A 22,697-nucleotide genomic window follows, 5' to 3' on the forward strand; every position below is an offset into this window, starting at 1 on the left:
ATTTGAACGATCAACATGGATGCTAAGGGTTAACTGACAATCTGAAAAGGTTGTGGATCTGTGAGGTTTTGGAAGCTAAATCAGCTTGTGCAGATTGTGAGTGTAGTTATAATTTTTCACCACTCACTGGCAACTATATCTGGAAGGGGAGTGAGAACAGAGGTGGTATGTATATATAGCCATCTCTATTCCCCTTTTATGGATGTCATTGCTAGGCCGTTTTTGTGATTCCCATAAAGAGGTAACAGCCAAGAATATATATAACCACTTCTTTTTTTCCTCACCTTGGAAACCCATTCTAGAAAAAGATTCCTGTATCAGAGATAGGACCTGCACACAATGACAGCATATCCACAGGATATACTGTAAATGTCCAAGATGGGAATGTCCCTTTAATATGACTAAAATGTTGCACTAATTAATATGAAAATAAATTACAACTATAGTAAGAATCAGAAATTACCTCAGGAGGAACCAGGTGATGAGTAGCTTGAGCAGCAAACAAGAGAATCTTCGTTACATCTGAATAACAGAAAATGAAGAATTTGAGAATAATTTGGTTTATGTATTCCACTTATAGCAGTAATCATAGAAGTAAAAACAGTGCGGCAGAGTGAATTTACATAAATATCTAAAGCTAGGAATACTCCTTTAAAATAAAACTAAAGCTTGAAATACACATTATATAAAAGTTGCCTAAAACCCAAGTACTTTGGCAGGATCAATCCATGACCTAATTTGTACAGGGCCTGCTGACTGCTCAGTAATATATGTCTGTCCTGTCCTTGACTCCTGTGGAAGAAGCCTATACCATTGAAATAAACATGTATGATGGAGTTGTGTGAAACAAGTGGTTGGTTCACTGTTTTTTGTATACTTATGGCTTGTTTTATTAACTGCAGAACATGGTGCAGAGACTAAAGGAAGAAGGCTTACCTCTTTGGTGCGGCTGCAGAAATCTTTGTATAAATGGATAGAAATTAAAAAGAAATAGCTGTAAGAAAAAAATGTTCACAGTCAGCATCAACCACCAAAACAAAAGACTGCATATTAAATGTGAACACCTAAAAACACTTCAAATCTCCACGTTACAAGGTAAATGTACGCCAAATAGTTTTGTCCAAGCCCTGTTTTGCCCAAGCAGAAGCCAGGCAGTGAAACTGCAGAGAGATCAGGTACTCTAAAGGCTCTAGCTCTCAAGCTGCAATTTTGATCAGGTTTTGAAGCCAAGAATCTTTACAAATAAGCCAAAACCAAGCCTATTTGAACCAGACCTAGTGCTGGTTGAAGTGAGAGATGGATATACTTCACTTCACTCTGTGCACATGGAAACACATGTTGCTGACTGTGTGCAAGGAGAGGACAATCTCTTATCCCTATGACTTCACATGAACTGAGTGGAAGGGGTACTCTGAACTTCTGTTCATATCATGCTCCTTATCAATCAGTAAGCATACTTGTTCTTGCATTTATGCACATACTGGCATACTGAAAACAGGAACATTTGTTCATTCAAGGACCGTTTTGTGCATTCATGAAGGCTTCCTCTAAATCCACTGTGTTTCACAGAACAGTAGAAATAGATAATATACCGTCTTAATGGAAAAAAAACCCCTAAAAAACCCACAATTGGTCTCTCCATATCCTGAATCATAATAACCATATGTTCTAAAATTAAGATGCCAGAACAGATATTTTCTATTCTTCTCACCTCTCAAAAACATAAGTTACTAAAAACTGATCATAGTAATATGTATCCCTACACTGTACCAATGAAATTTAGCCCCTACCTAACCCCTAATTTTTTGACTTTTGTTTTTGACTCCCTGCCTTCCAAACCCCATAACTTTTTTATTTTTCCGTTCACAAAGTCGTATAAAGGCTTAATGTTAACGTTCTGTATGATGGGAAGCAGAAAAAAAAATCAAAATGGGGTGGAATTGAAAAAAAAAACAGAATTTGTGTGACATTAGAGGGAGTCTATCATTGGCTATAGCGATTTTTAACTAAGCATATCTTTGCATAGCCTTTGAAAAGGGTATTCCAAGGCATAATTTTAATTCACTGATCGCAGATGAATGCAGATTAAGTACATTGTCTACATCCCTTTTGTTTAAATGTCCATCTTCCTGTGTTTCCCTTCCATGATGCATTATGGCTTACTTCAGAGATGACTCACAGCACCTCCTTCTCTCCCTCTCACACTCCCCCTTCCTGTTTCTCTAGTTAACCTGCCCACTACACCCTCAGGAGCCAACTTAAGACTCCTAGTTCTCACTTAATAACCATATTGCACACATTCCTAAGAATATCTTTACATGGAAAGCAGTAACTCACTTCATGAATTCCAACAAGCCTGGAGATGAGGTCCATAAGCATCATTTTTACTTCAAATCGCTCCTTAGATTTCTCCAGCTCCTTTAAAAGTTTTTCCGCAAAGTCTGAATGGAAATTAAACAGTGTATAAAATTAAGTTTTATATTACATAAAATATTTTTTCATCTCTGCCACTTATCCTCTATCCACAGAAGTTTCAGATTGTGTGTGTATATATATATATATACACACACAAACATATACACAATCTCTTACAGAGTGAGACAAATGGACACGGATCACATCCAAGCAGTGATGAAAGTGCTCAAACATGTGCTTGGGATACAGACATAAAGATGGTAGGACAATGTCCTCATTGACGTGAAGGAAAAACTAATAGCCACCAGGAAGGCAACCTTCCAGGACTGAAGGTGAAGAAAGATCTCATGTAAGTTCTCAGCACCTCAAGAACGAGATTAAGGTCTAATAGTTTCAAGGGAGGGGGAGCACAGTGTGCCACTCCCTGCAGAAAAGTCTTTATCTGAGGACGGAAGGCTGGGGTCTCCTGAAAATAATGCAAAGGGCAGAAACCTGCCCCCCAGGAGAAGAAAGACCAAGTCCTTGGTCTAGACCGGACTGGAGAAAAGCCAGGATCCAGGAAGATCCACGAAAGAGAAAAGGAGAGAGTATGGAAATCATTACTCTCACACAAATGTACATAGGGTTTCTGGGCCTTGACAATGATCTGGATAACAGGCTCTGAAAAACCGCAATGAGTCAGGACCTCGGCTTCAACAGCCACTCCGTTAAACACAGCTGAAGAAAAATGGGGTGGAACAGCGGTCTTAGAGGCAGAAGTTTAAAACTGGCTAGCACAGTGTCTTTGGAGAGTGTATAGCCCAGAGGCAGAGTGGAAATCTTTTGCTACTCCTAGTGACAGCCTCCTAGTGGCCAGGTCTATACCCATGATGCTATGTCACCAAATGAAATAAGCAACAAATTAAGCCTTATGCATCATCAAAAATGAGCAGGAAATATTATTTGAATAACTCAAAAGCAGGACAGTACGCCTATTTTTAGTCATCATATGACTAGCATTTTGTATTATTTATCAGTTTTCTCCTCAGCAGGCTGAATTCTTTTTACTTTTCTCTGATCTGGTGGGTGGAGAATAGCTGACATGAGCTACACACAGTAAGTAGAGGAGAATCTGCTGCATAGACATCTCTCTCTCTCACTCAGAAGTAGCCCAGTGGTCATGCAAGATATATACAGAGAAGTACTGACATTTACTGATATGAATTTAATACTTTGGTTGCAATAGAAACTCCCCATACAGCAACATATGCTGTTCTCGTTTTACCTTTGTTCAATTTTCACAGATCTCCTTAATATATATCAAAAAGTTCTACTTTTCACCTGTAATATTCATTTATGAAAATTTGTTCATAACTAGAGGCAGACTAACTCCTTCCCGACATCCGCCGTACTAGTACGGCAGACGCCGGGTGTTTAACTATGGCGGCCTCCCGGGAGTCGGGCGGCCGTCACAGTTGCCGGGTGTCTACTGATTTACGCAGTAGACACCCAGCGCTAACATCCCCGGCCGGTGCCCGGACCGATCGGGGGCGTTAACCCTTTCGGCGCCTTGGTCAGCATTTTCCCGGCGGGGCATGGGCACGGCCATTTTGATGGTGATCGCCGGCACCTGGAGCAAGCTCCAGGGCCGACGTCACGTTGGCATGACAGCTGGGAGCCTTGTAAAGGTTCCCCAGCCTGTCTGCAGTGCTTTTCTTTTGCGGGCTGCTGTATGCAGCCTGCAAAAGAAATGACGATTTTTTTGCAATGTATTGCAATGCATTAGCATTTTAATGCATTGCATTAGTGATCAGATCCCCCTGGGGTTCAAGACCCCTAGGGGGTCTAATAAATGCATAAAAAAAAAAAAAAAAAAAAAGTAAAAAATTAAAAAGTATTAAAAATTCAAATCACCCCCCTTTCCCTAGAACACATATAAAAGTAGCTAAATACTAATACTGTGAAACACCTACATGTTAGGCATCCCCGTGTCCGAAAATGCCAGCTCTACAAATCTATAGAAATATTTTTCACGTACGGTAAACGCCGTAGTGGGAAAAAAGGTCAAACGTGCCAAACCGCCATTTTTTTCACTGTTTTGCCTCTGATAAAAATTTGAATAAAAAAAAAAGATCAAATCAATACCAATTTGCCAAAATAGTAGAACTAAAAAGTACACCCCGCCCCACAAAAAAAGGCGCCCTATACATCCCCATACACGGAAGTATAAAAAAAGTTACGGGTATCAGTATATGGCGACTTTTAGAAAAAAAAAAAATTGGCACAGTTTTGGATGTTTTTAAGGGGGTTAAAATGTAAATAAAACCATATAAATTTGGTATCCCCAGAATCGCACCGAAACATAGAATACAGGTGACATGTGATTTTGGCTGCAGTGATTTTCGCTGCATAATGAACACCGTAAAAACAAATCCCGTAAGAAAATTGCACAAATGAACTTTTTCTTCAAATTGCCCCCATTCTGAATTTTTTTCCAGCTTGCCAGTACATTGTACAGAATAATTAATGGTGGCATCACGAAAAAAAAGAGAAATAAAAAAAGTTATGAGGTTTGGAAGGGGGAGAGTCAAAAATGAAAAACGAAAATCAAAAAATGCCGTCAGCGGGAAGGGGTTAAACACTCAAGTAATAGTTAACAGAGTCTTTTCAAATGTATTCCTTTTGACAGATTACCTTGAGGGTCATGCACCAGGTGAACTGCTGAAAAGTTGAATACCTCTGGCTTTCTCTTCTTCTTATGTTTCTATGCACACAATAACAAAGGAGTAAAATGAATATCATCTCTTCTTGTAATCCTGTCATTTTCAAACTATGACTGATGATATTCTAATGCAAACCTTTATGTTTTTTATGAGAAAACTGTTTAAGGCTAAAACCCGCATTGTGGAAACACATATTGGCTGCTGTGGACAAAACACAACCCCCAAAAAAACATTGCATTTTACAGTGATAACAAATAAAATAAGATTCTACTCCTCCACACGTTGTGGAAAAAGAGTGCTGTAGAAAATCTCCATTTATGAAAACTGCAACATGTTAATTTTACCTGCAGAATCACAAGTGGTTTCTCTATAGATTTAATCATGGAAGAAAAATGCAGCAAATACTCAATGAAAAACTCTCCAGAAAACAATATACCACGTTTTCTAGTTGCTTTTTTTTGCTACATAGGGGCCTTAGCCTAAAGCTGGGGCTACAAGTGTTGGCCCATTGTGGACTGCCTGCAGCAGCATAGCCCACAGAATGGATTGCATTGCAAAAGTTGAAAACTGTTGCAAAATCCGCAGCAATAACTTAGGGGGTGTTCACACTACTGTCAGTGTCCGACAGCTAGTGTCCGCTGCTAATGTCCGTGACATTTTGCATTGATTTAAATGGACATCGGGTGCGTTCTTTTACTGTCCGTGCGTGTCCTTAACTGTCCGTTCCCAAAGATGTCCGACTTTTCAAGTGGACAGCTAAACCTGACATGTAGGTTTTTGCTGTCCACTTGAAAAGTCGGACATCTTTGGGAACGGACAGTTAAGGACACCCACGGACAGTAAAAGAACGCACCCGATGACCATTTAAATCAATGCAAAATATCACGGACACAGCTAGTGTCCGCTGCTAATGTCCACACAAGATTTTGCACGGACATTAGCAGCAGACACTAGCCATCTGACACCGACTGTAGTGTGAACGCTCTCTAACATGCTGTTTTGAACAGCGGGTTCTTTCTGCTGTGTAAGGATTGGATTTGCTTCACAATTGGGTTAAACGCAGTGATTCGACCGCTAACTAACTGGCAACGTGTGGCCCTGGCCTGATACTATTTCAGACAGTTCCTCTTCCTTTATGAAAAACACAATGAATGTAATATTTTACCACTGACAGTATTGTCTTTTAAACATGCACCTTTAAGACTTTCATGGCTTTCTCCAGTTTCTTCTTGCTTTTTGTATTCTTTTTTCCAGTAGCATACCTCACCATCAAGTCTCTTGCAGTTGGTCCTTCGTCCTTCAATTGAAATTGTGAATTAATTTAACTCAAAACGTAAGTGAAGTGTGCAATCTTGAAATATCTATTATGACAGGACTAACCTCTGATTCAGAGTCACTGTCTTTCTTCTCATCATCCCTTCCTAGGAAGAATTGCAATGCTGCGACCAAGATCTAGGAAGAAATTAAACGGATTTAAGGTAATATATGACATTCTAAAACACTGTACAATTTTCTGTGGATACCCATGAGGACAGCCATTTTGCACAACCTGAAGACCTGCTCTTTGCTCCCCTCCCCACCCACGCATCAGTTCAGAGCAGCCAAGGAGACAAATGGTGACATTTTGGCTATGACCCTTATGAATATACATTAGGAAATTATCAGCAAAATGTTGTAAAAAGTAAGGTTTTATTTTACAATTAGGAACTCACCTTGGTGACTTTAGAAAAGCAGGCTGTGGTGATTACATTGACCGTTTTAGCATCATTCCTGTTACATAAAAAATAAAGTACTGAATTATAAAAGAATAAAAACAGCACTTCTGTTGCAGATATACCGTATTTTTCGGACTATAAGACGCACTTTATTTCCCCCAAATTTTGGGGGAAAAGAAGGGTGCGTCTTATAGTCTGAATGTGGCGCCTGGCACCCGCTGTAATAGAGAGGCGGATGCCGGCAAGGGATAGATGCAGGTGCCGGGGCCTGAGACATCGCTGCGCTCCTCTGCCCTGCATGAAGCCAGCAGCGGGAGGAGTGATGCTATTCCGCTCCTCCGTCCCTCCGCCGCTGGCTTCATGCAGGGCAGAGGAGCGCAGCGATGTCTCAGGCCCCGGCACCTGTGATGGCGTCTATCCCTCGGGTCAGTATCGGTGGCCCCTTCTCCCCCTGGGCCGGTCCCCACCGGCCCCGTACCTGTGAAGTTGCAGGCTGGCTCCTGTGCAGCGATATCGCAGGAGCCGACCTGTTCGGGTGAGAGCCTAATGAGGCTCCCAGGCCTGTCACTGCTATATTAGTATTGTGGCTGGGTCTGTGACCAGCCGTAATACTAATAGACAGAATGTCCCATAGACGGCAATACAGTTGTATTGCCGTCTATGGGACTTGCAATCAAGTGACCGCAGGTTCAAGCCCCCGGGGGGGAACAAAATAGTAAAAAAAAAAAAAAAAAAAAAAAAAGCTTTAAAAATATATAATAAAAATATGAAATAAAAGTTCTAAATCACCTCCTTTCCCTAGAATATATATAACAGTAGAAAATCATATATCATAAACTGCCGGTTTTTTTTTCAATACAAGGTGATCTAAGCAATAGATATTCCCCAAAATGGTAAACTAAAAAGTACATCTGGCCCTGCAAAAAAAAAAAAAAACACTCTATGCGTCCCCGTACAGCTGCAGGGTCACCTGTCAATGTGGCCTTGCAGCTGTTGCAAAACTACAACTCCCATATATTAAATATTTTACCATTTTTTGCTTCAAATTTTTTTCCCCCTATTTTCCTCCTCTAAAACCTTATAGTCTTATAGTCCAGTGCGTCTTATAGTCCGAAAAATACGGTAAATCCAGCCTTATCTGCTCTTAACAAAATCACCTCCAAGATTCCCATTTCCCATACTCTGGAAACAACTACCATATTATATAAGACTGTCACGCTCACAACCTTCAAGAGGGCCCTGAAGACTCATCTCTTCAGGAAAGTCTAAACCTTCAATGATCCTGATTCCACCACAGGTACAGACACACAGACTATATACTGGAAGACCTAATAACAATGTGCAAATACATGAAGGGACAGCACAAAGAACTTTCTAAGGATCTTTTTATTCCTAGGTCAGTGACAGTGACAAGAGGACATCCTCTACGTCTGTAGGAGAGAAAGCTTCACCAGAAATATAGAAGGGGATTCTTCACAGTAAGAACAGTGAGACTATGGAATTCTCTGTCCCAAGAAGTGGTGATGGTGGATTCATTAAACACGTTCAAAGAGGGCCTGGATGCCTTTCATGAAAAGAACAATATTACGAGTTATGGATTCTGTTAAGGAAAGTTGATCCAGGGTTTTATGCTGACTGACTAGTCGAGAAGGATTTTTCCCCCCGAAATGGGGCAATTGGCATGAGCCTTGTGGGTTTTTTGCCTTCCTCTGGATCAACACGGTAGGGTTGTGGGTTGGACTTGATAGACTAGTGTCTTCATCCAACCTGACCTACTATGTATCCATACCACCATCTGAACAATAAAACCCATAAAGTCCTCATTTTTCTGAAAATAGAACTGCAATGCAAAGAAAGGCATCTATAGAAAGTGTAAAAGCAGCCCCTACAAAGTACTGGCATTAATTTAATACAGATTTTGCTGCTGACAAACTCCCTTTAATAAATTTTGTGATATACTTTTTTAAAGGGTCTCCATCAGCAAAATTATGCTGTATGAGCCCCACATATGCATGAATAGCCTTTAAAAAGGCTATTCCGGCACCGCTAATCTTATTTTAAACCCCCATCCCGTTTTAAAATAAAACTATAAAAACATATATGTAAATCATACCTGAATGTGCACGGTCCGACGTCATCTTCTGGCACGCCTACCTCGTCTTTCTTCTTGCAGTGATGCCCTCTGGTCCTGGCTCTTCCACGCCTTCAGCGTCCTCTTCTTCCGGCGTGATGGCTTCAAATCCCGTGTCTGCGTAGTAGTTTCCACCTCCGGAGTGCTACTGCGCAGGCTTCAGCGCTGTTTTTAGCAATGGCAGTTCGCTCGTGAAATTGTAAGGGGAACTGAGCATCCTGAGCGCTGAAGCCTGCGCAGTAGCGCTCCGGAGGGAATCACTACTACGCAGGTGTGGGATTTGAAGCCATCACGCCAGAAGAAGAGGACGCTGAAGGTGTGGAAGAGCCAGGACCAGAGGGCTTCGCTGCAAGGAGAAAGAAGAGGTAGGCGTGCCAGAAGATGACGTTGGATCGTGCACGACCGGCCACCGTTATATATTTACATATATGTTTTTATAGTTTTATTTTAAAACGGGATGGGGGTTTAAAATAAGATTAGCGGTGCCTGAATAGCCTTTTTAAAGGCTATTCACAAATATGTGGGGCTCAAACAGCAAAATTTTGCTGATAGAGCCCCTTTAAAAAATTTGGTGCCTTTCTGTGAAATCCTGTACTTCTTTGTACTTTCCTTATTTCTCTATTACAAGCAGAAATCCGTTTGCTGCTTGCACAAAGTGAGAAGGGTGGTCTCTTGTATAAGGCAGGGACTCACTTCAGATAGACATATCTTGGGCATTATAAAAAGAATAAAGGTTCTTTTGGCATCATATGAAAAATGATATCATTCAGAGATATCATCAGTTGAAAATACTGTTGGAGAATGGAAGCAGCAGTTCCTAAATATAAATATGCCAATCCTGAATGATTTTATTTGGCGATATGTCTGGAAATACAGGTAGCTTCCTTGCACCTGTACACCCACACACCTAGTAAAAGCAGTGAACAGATTAAACTCAATACAAAAACAAGGGAAAATATTTTAAAAAAACAAGATGTAACAGCAGAATACCAAAATTTTGTAAACAAAGCATATTAGAAAAATGTACTGATGTCACAAAAGCTGCCAGAAAATAAAATATTGTTTGAAAGTTTATTGATGCTGTAACACAATTCTCTCAACAGATGCAAATTTACCCAAGATAGTTTACTTACCAAATATTTCTTCTGTATAGTTCTATCATGACATCTAATGACATCTTAGCTGCTACTGCGTTACTGTCTCTTAGCATTGTATACATGAAGTTCTGCAGAGTCTACGAGAACAAGAAACTATATTACAACATTTATCTCAGCCCATTCTTACCCAAATGCAATACTTAGACGTAGGTACTTACTGTGTTGACTTTGTTATTTTTATGTTTTGCATTGATATTTTTGATGTCTGTCACAATATGAGTGTACAAAGTCTATAAAAAAAAAAAAAAAGTGTGATAGAGGGGTTAACAGTAGTTTCCAATTCTTTATTCATTTAGTTTCAATATTTATTTTTCTCTATTTACTCTAGGGTCACATATGAGCTTGGTTTTCCACTCTTCAGGTCCCCAAGAGGACCCGAAGAACAGAAACCCAAAATAGTTAAAAAGCAATTAGCTGAGGACCCCATAGACTATAATGTGCTGGGTTTATGCCTGAAAAATGCAGAGAGAAAAGTCCCATTTGCAGCCTTAGGGTAAGCTCACACGATGTAATGTTGAACGTGATCTGGCACGTATACACGTGCCGGCAGATAATGCGCTCAAAATGCTCCCACTCATTTCAATGGGAGTTAGGAGCGTATATGCCGCGTTATTTTGCGCCCGCAAAATCACGGGCGCAAAATAACGCGGTGGATACACTCCTAACGCCCACTGAAATGCATGGGAGCATTTTGAGCGTGTCATCTGCCAGCACATGTATACGTGCCAGATCACGAGCAACGTTACATCGTGTGAACTTACCCTTACATGTAAATATCTTTAGGGAAGAAGTGCTGGTATGGGATCATACTCACTATAAAGCAGCACATATACATTAGAAATGTCGTCTGATTTCAGATTTTGCTCAATCATCTAACTTAACTCCTCTATAAAACACAGACAGATAATCGATAGGCACTTAAGTCTGGTTATAAGCATTTTAATCCCCTGACTTCAGCTTCTTCATTAGAAGAAAAATAAAAGAAGAGAGACAACGTATCCCCGAGATAGTAGTATACTGATGATAACACTTGTAGCCAAATAGGTTGCTATCACCTAATTTCTTCTTCTGCTGAGGCTTTACTCTCTGCTCTAGATAACTGCTCTTTTGCCCAGCTCATTCCCTAATAGCTTGAATCACATCTCTCACTTTGTGCCGCTTGCTAGTGGAGTGAACTGAGGTTTTAGCAGAGCCTGTCTGCTAAAAAGAAAAAAAAAAAAAAGCGGTTACCCATGGACTTTCAATAAAATATTCGGCAGAGAGAGAAGTCCTCTGTGCAGCACTTTTCTGTCTGCCGATTTTAGGCGGAATATGTGATGGAGTCTTCTATGGAGACTTAAAAGCATATGTCAACCTAGCCAGAGTCTGCAGTTAGGGGTGAATATCTAGATCTGAAAGTGAAGCCCTGGTAGGAGAAGAAACGCCCGTAAAGTCCTTTTCAGCTAATTTGTCTAGGTATAAAATCATGATTTTTATGAAAACTGAGCTGCAATGCAGAATTAGAAAGGCATTGTTATAAAGTATTTTCCTGCTGACAGATTCCTTTTAAGTCCTTCATGGAAATCTTTCTAATGCCGGGTTCACACAGAGTTCTTTTGGATCGGATTTTGAGGCGGGAAGTCACCTCAGAATCCGGTCCAAAAAATGCCTCCTGCAGTTGTTGCGGATTCCAGCAGTCGTGGCATTCCGTTCCGGCCTAGTCGGGAGGCATTGTCGCAACGTGGACACTGCGGTGGAATCCGTGTCAAGAAAGGGCAGGTCGCTTCTTTTTTGTGCGGGCGGGAAAAAAATGCTCACGGAAAAAGGAAAGGACCAGCTTCCAATGAAATAAATGGGACACTATTTTTTGAGCCGGATTTTGACGCAGATTCCGCATCAAAATCCAGGCGAAAAAACCTTGCGTCAGCATAAAGCTGACGACACACTTTGTGGAAAATATGTGCTTTTAGTTGCAGATATTGCTGCAATTGAAGCCAAAGTCAAGTTGAGATCAAAAGGAATGGGAAATATAAATGAGGCAATTATAATGTGTCTCCCTTCTGTGAAATCAAGTCCTAGCCTTTGTTTGGTCTCAACCTAAAGCAATTCTTTAGCGCAAACTAGTCCACTTGTACTTAAGAATTCTGCTCATTGAAAATTTTATTACCTTCCTTAGTAGTTTATCTTGACATCTCAAAAGTTCAAAGAAAAGTTCTAGAAGAACCGAAGGTGTTATTAAGTCCTTGTTTCTTAGTAAAACTAGAGCTTTGCATAAAGTCTGGAAGACAAAAAACAAATGAGTCAAAGAAACACTCAAAAAACATACAAAGAAACACTCAAAAAATTACATTATAGGTGCAACATGAAAATAAGGCAGTCTTCCATCTCAATGGTCATGTAGTCTCTATAACCGTCCAGATTCTACACTGCTCCGCAATAGCAAGTTCTATACAGATAAATGTGAAGGATGTCAGCCTGTGTAACCTCCATTTTGGATTCCGGTGCCATGCCTGCAGCCATGTTACGTTCCTCTTTGTTTAGCTAGCCAATTCCCCCTCAGCCTTAATTGAGATGCGACTCCTCTCAAGTTTCAATCCAATTATGTTATGCTAATTATACTAGTCCAAACTGTTTTTTTGTCTACACACTGTACTTAAAACTACCTCCTTCCTTCCATTAAATCAGAACCCACTATATACACACAACAGCTGTGTGTGTTTCTCAAAGCTAGCTTATACATCAACTTTATTAATTTGCACTTCAATACAGTGATACAGAGAGCAGACTGTGCTCACAACAACAACAGGCATCTACTTGGCTCTGCTGAGGAGGATTGGGGAGATAAGGAGAAAGGAAACACTGACTCCATCACTCAACGATCAGGTCCATTTCTTTACTACCGTGTGGTCCTGATGGGACTCTTACAATTTCTCTAAACCGCCTTGACTCATTTCATCTATGTAATGTCTCATCTGGCGATCCTTGTTTTCCCAGGCCCTCCCCCTCCTTCCCTGTCCTGGTCTCATTCTTGTCCATGTCTTAGTTTTCAGTATCTTGTCCTGGGTTATACTAAGACAAATACAGATTGTTCCGTTTCTACTGTTGTTATTTTGTATACAAAAAAAAACAAAACAAAAACAAACTTAAACATTTATAAAACAGACATCGACTCAACATTTACAGATATAATGCATTGGCTCTCTCAATACCGTATAGATCTACTGTATATCGTTGGTTGCAACATTACTTACCTAAAACTTGCTATGACAGACCCTTCAATAGTGACTCACTTCAACTGGCAAATAATATATAATTAACATAGAAAAGTGGGTGGGCAGACTTAGGGTATGTTCACACAGAGGAATTTGCTGTGGATTTTGTGTGGTTTTGCCTCAATCTGGGGCAGATTCCTCCCAAAATCCACATCCCATTGTTTTCAATGGGAGGCAGAGATCACAGCAGGACGTGGAAAAAAAAAAGAAGCATCCTGCTCAATCTTGCCATGGCTTCCGAGGCTCGAGACCCTGCCCATTCATCTGGGCCTAATTAGCAGCGGGAAGTCATGACAGAATGGCAATGCATTGCATCAGCATCCCATTGCAGTTAGACCATGGGCGAAAATTTCATTTTCCACTGTGAGACCATATCTTTAGGCAGTAAGAGTGAATGTCTGAGATAACCATAGTCTGGTTGCTGTAGCTACCCACCTGTACATAATAACTGACAAGAATGCCTGATCAGCTAAAGTTAGACATGTTAGGGATTTATGAATAAATCCTTAGGCGATAGCTTGAAATATTATTATGTAGAAAGTAGATTACCATTCTGAGATCAGGATCCATGACTGTGTGTTGTGAAGACAGAATCGATTTCAGCTGCTGTGGAAAATCCTGAAGATGTTCTGGATAACAGTGTGCAGTCTAAAAAGCACAAAATGCATATATTTACATCCAGCATAGTTCTTCATAGCTGTTACGTGACAACATATTAGGGTATGTATTACAGCTACAAAACTCAGTCCCCTTCTCTCCTCTCATCAATTGATTCTGGATCACCATAAAACCCTTTGGTGATAAAAGCTTAGTACAGCAGAAACCTCTACAATGTAGACACACACAAAAAAAAAATTATATAACAGCTGCGTGAGGCGGCCTTGAAGGGGTTGCTCAGCCCCAAATTAAATTTTCATACTGATGACCTATCCACAGGATCCTCTGTTTCTGCAATTTCCAGGTACTGGAACCTGATAGCAGACGGGTAGCACATGCAATGTCATTCCTATTTAAGTAATAGAAACGACGTAGCAGTTCACCAAAACCACCACTACCCAGTAGATAGGTCAGCTAGAATAGATGATTTGTGCAAGATCTGGGTGTCAGACCCCAACAGATATCACACCGATAAACTTGTCAATATGATTTGGGGTCAGCCCACCACTTTAAAACACAGGTTATGAAAGAAAATATCACTCATCAAGTGATAAATCAAACTGAGCTGTGGGGGTATTGATCAATAATATAAAAATTGATTGAACTAATCTAATTATATAAAAATATGTATATTTATATGTGCCCAAGTCCAGGAAAGCCTCTTTAAAAGCAAACTTTTCCAAATACAGTTTATAAAGGTTTTTACCTGTGCCATAAACATGACCAACGTAGCCAAATCCTTGTTAGGGCGGTCTGGTTGCAGCTTGAAAACCTCAATGACCGACTGATAATGTTTAAACTGTTGTAAAAACTAAAAAAAAATAAAAAAAATACAATAGTATAACATTTACCACATCTTTCTCCTGTAGCTATATTCACAAACAAAAGCAAAATCTGTAGCAATGCCTGGTACAATTAGTTGCTTTAGAAGGAGTCTATCATGTCTCCCAAACATACTCAACTGTAAACTCCATATTACAGAGCACATTATAGTGATGAACAATATCTGTTATATATGTCACTTTTTTTAGGGTTCGTTCACACTGGGCAAGAGGGGGCGGATTTTGATGCCGAATCCACCTCAAAGATTGTAGATTGTAAGCCCTCGCAGGCAGGGCCCTCTACCCCACTGTGCCAGTCGGTCATTGTTAGTATTACATCTACCTGTATATTCTGTGTATTGTATGTAACCCCCAAATGTAAAGCACCATGGAATTAATGATGCTATCTAAATAAATAATAATAATCCGCCCCCTCACAACAAAGGTCTATGTATTCAGCCGCGGCGTTGCCTCGCGACAGCACCCTCCGGACTAGGTTCATTCATTTGAGTCTACTCCGAAGCAGGAAGCCGTGACTGTCGGAAAGGGTGACAGTCGCGGGAGGAACATTTTGGTCCTTCCCATGTCAAAATCAAGACCAAAATACGCTGTCACCAACACCGTGTGAACTAGCTCTTACATTTATAGAAAACAAATGTATACAGATTAGGCAAATGTTGCACTGGGAGAGGGCTTTCCCACTCAGACTTCTACCATCTCCCGCCTGCGCTATCACGTGCCGTGAGAGTTGATCTTTCCCAGTGCAGTGACATCACCCATCCTATTTCAGCAGCGCCACCAAGGATGAAGGTCTGCCCCCAGTTCACCGAAGTTGTTTTATATTAATCTACAAAAGTGATATACATAATAGAGCTATGTTATTCATAGTTGCTCTGTACCATTAGGACCTTTCAAGTCCTCAGAGATATGCGGTATAACATACTGCTAGAAAGCAATTCAGGACATTGTCAGCTTTGCTGGTATGCTCCTGGGTGCTGGTTTTCTCAGTGGCGTTGGTTTCGGCACCAGTATTTCTACTATTGGAAAGCAGAGTGTGTTCTTCCATAGCTTTGTACCATCAGTGGGGAATTCCTCATAGGCCAGCAATGATGCTAGGCTGTAAGTGGAGAGATAAAGGTGCCAAAGTGAACGATACTTCCAGCGTCAGGGCGCATACCGGGAAAGCTGACTGTGTGTCCCCACCTTCATATGCAGTAGCTGCTTACATCATCGCTGCAGCTCTGGAGGAGTGTAGTAATGGTAATAAATATCCCCCATCAAAAATTTGTCTGCAAGGTACACACCACAGCAAGATGGCTCAGTGGCCTTGCAGCGATTGAGTTTTAAGGCTTGGCTCACATCTGCGTTTGGTATTCCATTTGGGTAGTACGAGTGCATTAAAAAAACGGTTAGCTAAGAAACCACATGGACTATAATGGGGTCCGTGTGTTTTCTTTTGCTGCTTGCAGGACTTTTCTCTCCGCATGATTCATGTGGACACTACACAGAAAATACACGGACCCCATTATAGTCTATAGGATCCGTGTGTGGTTTCTTAGCTAACCACTTTTTAATGCATTCGGTATTCCTTTTGGGGTGGGGGAGGAGGTCCCCAAGCAGACTACACAAACGAAATACCACTAACATCTGCAAGAAGCTTGTGTGGGTTTCCTCTCGCACTCCAAAGTCATACTGATAGGGATTGTAGATTGTGAGCCCTATATTGGACAGTGGCTGACAATGTCTGTACACTGCTGCAGAATATGATGGCGATAAACAAGTAGAAAAATAAATAGGAAGTTTTCACCAAAACAAGCAGCCATATGCAGCAGTACAGTGCCGCGATCATTACATGTCAGGTAGCCCCAGGACCAGTTTCCTACCTCCTCGGTGTATGAGGTCGGGTCCCTCTTGATCAGGTTCTGAAGCTGGGGAAGGTTAGTCGGCAGCTTGTTGTTATTTCTCCCGGACATGATGGCGGTTCCGTGTAAGCCTCTTCAGTCCCAGCAATAAGAACTTCCTATATTTTCTGTCGTACAGTATTCGCTATACAGTCCGGTGGGCAATAAGTTTCAATGCCTAGTACACGTGTGTGCACTCTTGGAAGCCACCATGTTGAACTTCCTGTCCCGTCTGTGTTGGGCGTTACGTCACGAGGGAAGCCCAAATAGGACAAATGTATAAGAATAGCAAACGTAGAACATGGCGCCATCTAGTGTTTCCTCATAATAATTACAGCGTGCAGATAGAGAATGTGACTCATGAGGAAGTCCCTGGGGTCATTATTGTCACTGCTTGTCACAATTATTCATCATAATATTAGAAAATGATTACAAAACTGGGAAACTGGGTAATTGTCATACATGTGCACCCTCTTTGTGATACATAAGGGTTGGCTCTATTACAATAATATTAGATGTAATTGCTGTAACTAATTCAGGACTGGACACTTTTCCCTTCAACAGGACTGGACACTTTTTAAGGTTTTTTTTGAAGGCACAAACATTTTTTTCCTTTTTTCTTTCATAAAAAAATGGCCTGGGCGCCTGCGCAATAGCCGTAGTAGAAGCCGCATGCTACTGCGCAAGCGCCCAGGCCAGTGGCGTAACTAGGAATGGCGGGGCCCCGTGGCGAACTTTTGACATGGGGCCCCCCCGACACCGAAGATCTCGACAGAGTCCCTCCTACGCATTCCTGTGCGCTCTATTATGACCAATAGTGGCCCCTGCACACAGTATTATGTCCCTTAGTGGCCCCTGTACACAGTATTATGTCCCTTAGAGGCCCCTGCACACAGTATTATGTCCCATAGTGGCCCCTGCACACAGTATTATGTCCCTTAGAGGCCCCTGCACACAGTATTATGTCCCTTAGAGGCCCCTGCACACAGTATTATACCCAATAGTGGCCCCTGCACACAGTATTATGTCCCATAGTGGCCCCTGCACACAGTATTATGTCCCTTAGAGGCCCCTGCACACAGTATTATGTCCCTTAGTGGCCCCTGTACACAGTATTATGTCCCTCAGTGGCCCCTGCACACAGTATTATGCCCCATAGTGGCCCCTGCACACAGTATTATGTCCCTTAGAGGCCCCTGCACACAGTATTATGTCCCTTAGTGGCCCCTGTACACAGTATTATGTCCCTTAGTGGCCCCTGTACACAGTATTATGTCCCTTAGAGGCCCCTGCACACAGTATTATGTCCCTTAGTGGCCCCTGTACACAGTATTATGTCCCTCAGTGGCCCCTGTACACAGTATTATGTTCCATAGTGGCCCCTGCACACAGTATTATGTCCCTTAGTGGCCCCTACAGGACTAAATACTGTCACGTCACCGCTGACCGCTATACCAGGACAAATTGTGGATAAAAAATCTGGTCATGTGCATTACAATTTAGTAACTCCATGTGCCTCATATTAATAGTATTAAAAGTATTAAAAGTTAACCCCATCATGTCCCTCACATTAACCCCTATGTGCCTCACCATAAGAGTTACTGATATGTGAGAGACATGGAGGTAATAATAAAGTATTTTCATTATTATTACCCCCATATGTCTCACATATCAGTAACTCTTATGGTGAGGCACACAGGGGTTAATGTGAGGGACATGATAGGGTTAACTGCTATTAATATGAGGCACATGGCGTTACTAAAACAAAAGTAATCACCCCAAATGCCTGATATTAATAAGTATAGTAACCCCAGTATGTACCTGTGTACCTGATATTAATAAGTATAGTAACCCCAGTATGTAACTGTGTACCTGATATTAATAAGTATAGTAACCCCAGTATGTACCTGTGTACCTGATATTAATAAGTATAGTAACCCCGGTATGTACCTGTGGATCTGATATTAATAAGTATAGTAACCCCAGTATGTACCTGTGGATCTGATATTAATAAGTAACCCCAGTATGTACCTGTGTATCTTTAGTTTCAGTTTCCTGGAGCAGCTTCTTCCTCTTCTTCTCTTGCAGGACGGCAGGGCAGGGATAAGCCCCGCCTCCTCCTCTCATTGGTGGGCAGAGGACAGCAGAGAAAGGGAGGGGGGAGAGAGGGGGAGCATCCTGCAGCGCTGAGAGGAGCCAGACCTGCAGCTCCTGTGTGTCAGCCGTTGCTGCAGCTTCGGGGCCCCCTGTTGGTGGAAAGTATTCCACCAACAGGGGGCCCCGATCATTATACTCGGGGGTCCGAAAAGACCTCCGAGAATAATGATAGCAGCGGTAGCAGCTGTCACTGGGCCCCTGATGTCCCGGGCCCTGTGGCAGCTGCCTCTGCTGCTATGGTGGTAGTTACGCCACTGGACCAGGCCATTTTTTTTAATCAATGTCAGTTCGCGAGCGCCGGAGGAGGACGGGACCCGAGGACATCGGAGGAAGAAGAGGCATGGATGAAGAAGACGGCGCACCCTGAATGCCCGCCCACCGTGCACGATGCGTAAGTAGATCACATTCTTTTTTAGGTTATTATTTTAAAACTGGGGAGTAGTTTAATACAACATTTACGGTGCCTGAATAGCCTTTTTAAAGGCTATTCACGCATATGTGGGGCTCTATCAGCATGATTTTGCTAATAGAGCCCCTTTCAAGGCTAATTCTTCCACATCCAAATCTAATCCTTGACCTCTAAACCATCCACAGAATCTGTTCTCCCTTGCAGCACATCTTTTCTCTCTCTTTCCTACAGCATTTGTATACTGCCCTTCCTGCACAACATTACTTTGTGAATTATTCATAAAATTAAAAATAAAGTCAGTGTTTTAAACATAGCTCAAAATAGTTTTATTTCCAATTTGCGTATTCATATCATTCACAAATAATTTTAACATTGACAGGTAGGTGACATATACTGTACAGTGAACAGTTAAATAAGGCTGATAAACAATGCAACCTTTAATATGTTTGTCTGTATAAGACCTCATGCATGTGTCCGTATTTTGGCTCTGTATGGAAATAAACTGCCTATAGAAGTTCAAAGGGGCTCTATAAGCAAAATCATTCTGGTAAAGCCCCATATATGCGTGAATAGCCTTTAAAAAGGCTATTCAGGCACCGCTAAAGTTATATTAAACTACCCCCCAGTTTTAAAATAATACCCTAAAAAAGAATGTGATCAACTTACCCATCGTGCACGGTGGGCAGGCATTCAGGGTCCACCGTCTTCTTCATCCACGCCTCCTTTTCCTGCGATGTCCTCGGGTCCCGTCTTCCTCCGGCGCTCGCGAACTGACATTGCTAAAAAAAAATGGTGTGCGCAGTAGCCGTAGTAGAAGCAGCATGCTACTGCGCATGCGCCCAGGCCATTTTTTTAGCAATTTCAGTTCGCGAGCGCCGGAGGAAGACGGGACCCGAGGACATCGCAGGAAGAGGAGGCGTGGATGAAGAAGACGGTGGACCCTGAATGCCCGTCCACTGTGCACGATGGGTAAGTTGATCACATTCTTTTTTAGGGTATTATTTTAAAACTGGGGGGTAGTTTAATATAACTTTAGCGGTGCCTGAATAGCTTTTTTAAAGGCTATGCACGCATATGTGGGGCTCTAGCAGCATGATTTGGCTGATAGAGCCCCTTTAAAATGCTTATCTCTACCTGATAACCTTTTATATGACTCCACATGAATATTATATTTACTTTGAAGTGCTTAAAGGAGAGAGAACAGTTCAGTGCATATGGATGCCGCAACCCAGATGGAGAAAACCAGAAGATGGAAGTAGTAGTAGTAGTAGAGTTCTGCTCCTGGGCCTCACAATGCTAAGGGGGTCCTGCATATGGATGCCGCAACCCAGATGGAGAAAACCAGAAGATGGAAGTAGTAGTAGTAGTATTAAAGCTCTGCTCCTGGGCCTCACAATGCTAAGGGGGTCCTGCAGGACTACCTAAAGGTGGTGGTAGTGTTTCTCCTGGGGCTCTCTTGGTTGGAGAGAGGACCTCTGTACTGTGAGCCGGTGTGATGGTGTTCAGAAAGGCCCTTATGAAGCAGGAACGACTCAGACAGCCAGATGTGCAGTGAAACAGGATAATGCTTTACTCAGCAACTGGAAAAGTAACAACAAGCAGCTTCCAAAATGGGGGTAGTAGTTCTACCCCATCTCCCCAGCCTTGGTTTTAGGAAGTGCACAGGAATGTTTAAGGCTCTAAGAATACCTCCACTCTAACTATAACTCCTCTGATGCGCCACTTTCAGCTGTAGATACTGGTAGTGCAGGGTAGTCCTGACAGGGATCTGTTTACCTTTAGATAAGGTGCTGAGTCAACTCCTGTCATGGAACCCCACTGCCCCGCCTGGAACAATGAGTCAAACTCCTGACAGCTAAATGCCCTTGCTTAGGGCTGTCTCTAGATGAGCCTTGGGCTGTATTCTTTCTCTAGAAGCAGTTTGGATGGATATTGATGTACATAATGAACATTGAATTCCTAATGGGTATACCCAAAAATATCAAAACAAATTGAGTGTGAATAGTCAATTATTAATATACCCTATTATTAGTGATTGACTCTTCACACTCAGTTTGCCGTTGAAGTAAAGCCTCAGTGTTGGCTTGTAGTAATCTTTCTGCAATCTGCAACTTCTGCACACTAAGGATAGACTGAGCTCCAACAGTCGTTCAGGAAACAAACCCCGCACAGCACCGGCCTGTGATAGGCCAGGGCTGTACCAAGTCTTAGGGTTAGAAACACTGGGGAACCACAGGGTAAAAACAATAGGAAAATCTGAAAACAATATATACAGTAAATAGAACAAAGAAGACATACCGTCATAACCCAGAGGCACAGAAGACAAACAATTAAAGCAGTAGCACTTTGGGATGCTGCATGGAGCTCAACAGTGTCTGCAGTGTACAGATGCTGGCTGGACAGTTTTAATGCAAGTTTTGGTGCAGTTTTGATGCATTGTGTTAGCCAAAGCAAAGAGTGGATCCAAGAGGAAGAATATATATTTCTACTCTCTGTGACTCTCAAAAACAGGATGTATAACTTCAGCTTTAGAAGAGTTGGCTGCTTTGCATACTTGTGATGAGCTTGTGATCAGTAGAAAAAGAGCTCTCTGAACCAGATTAATTCGCCAATGATCTGTTGTACATTTATTGCACTTTTATTTCCAGCACTGATAACTATGCTTGGCATTACATTCACATTTCGTTTGGAGGCCATGTTGGGAGCCACCATCAGAAATTCTGTTATAATTGATGCGAAAAATAGCACAGCATTCTGGGCTACTCTCCCCATCAAAATGATAGACAATAGGACCTATTACAAGTCAATTGTATCCATTAGGCACTGCTGCTGATTGTAATACAATACTCTCTGGGTTTGTTTTTTCAGTTCCTATGATGGAAAATTGATAAAAAAAATATTGAAAGTGTTAACAGAGCCTTACAAAGCTTTAACTAACAAGTAACAACCCAATCACTTCTTGGTAATCCCAATTTAGAAATAAAAATGTCAAAGGGATTTGATAAATATAAAAATTGCTTCCTGAGGTATTTTTCATGAGTGTCTTCTTAGTTTCAGTCTTCATTTACTTTTATAAATCATCCATAGTTTAGTTATTAAACAATCTAATTTTTTCTTCACTGACCAAAACGTACATCATCATGCTGTTAATTCTATACACTAGACAGTGTATGCAAACACAAACTCAAAAAAGATGGTGGTTAGCATCTTAACTTGAGCTGAAATTTTTTGGGTTACTTTTACGTTAAGTTCAGTAAATTGTACTATAAATATACCTGCTGTCAACAATGACTGTGCTGCTGCAACTGACGAAAATTTGTTGGCCATATTAGCTGCCATGGGGCCAATATACTGCCCTACTCTCACATGAAATTCACAGAT

At 41.6% G+C, this 22,697-nt stretch overlaps 1 protein-coding gene across 2 annotated transcripts in view; it reads right to left on the reverse strand.

Annotated features, from left to right (window-relative positions):
- Positions 1-16,992, reverse strand: part of SDAD1 (SDA1 domain containing 1) — a 30,060-nt gene extending 13,068 nt beyond the window's left edge. Inside the window, exons 1-13 of one of the 2 annotated variants that reach the window (XM_075264981.1) lie at positions 16,733-16,992; positions 14,735-14,839; positions 13,921-14,019; positions 12,267-12,377; positions 10,279-10,350; positions 10,097-10,197; positions 6,830-6,887; positions 6,498-6,569; positions 6,313-6,414; positions 5,089-5,158; positions 2,338-2,441; positions 937-994; positions 464-522 (exon numbers count right to left, since the gene is read on the reverse strand). In XM_075264981.1, the coding sequence (XP_075121082.1) occupies positions 464-522; positions 937-994; positions 2,338-2,441; positions 5,089-5,158; positions 6,313-6,414; positions 6,498-6,569; positions 6,830-6,887; positions 10,097-10,197; positions 10,279-10,350; positions 12,267-12,377; positions 13,921-14,019; positions 14,735-14,839; positions 16,733-16,822 (1,101 nt within the window). In that variant the 5' untranslated portion in view covers positions 16,823-16,992. The remainder of the gene's footprint in view (positions 1-463; positions 523-936; positions 995-2,337; positions 2,442-5,088; positions 5,159-6,312; positions 6,415-6,497; positions 6,570-6,829; positions 6,888-10,096; positions 10,198-10,278; positions 10,351-12,266; positions 12,378-13,920; positions 14,020-14,734; positions 14,840-16,732) is intronic. The other variant, XM_075264991.1, reaches the window with a different exon arrangement.
- Between the last annotated feature and the right edge of the window lie 5,705 nt (positions 16,993-22,697).

The sequence above is a fragment of the Leptodactylus fuscus genome, chromosome 1 (genome assembly GCF_031893055.1).
Source record: "Leptodactylus fuscus isolate aLepFus1 chromosome 1, aLepFus1.hap2, whole genome shotgun sequence".
Taxonomy (NCBI): domain Eukaryota; kingdom Metazoa; phylum Chordata; class Amphibia; order Anura; family Leptodactylidae; genus Leptodactylus; species Leptodactylus fuscus.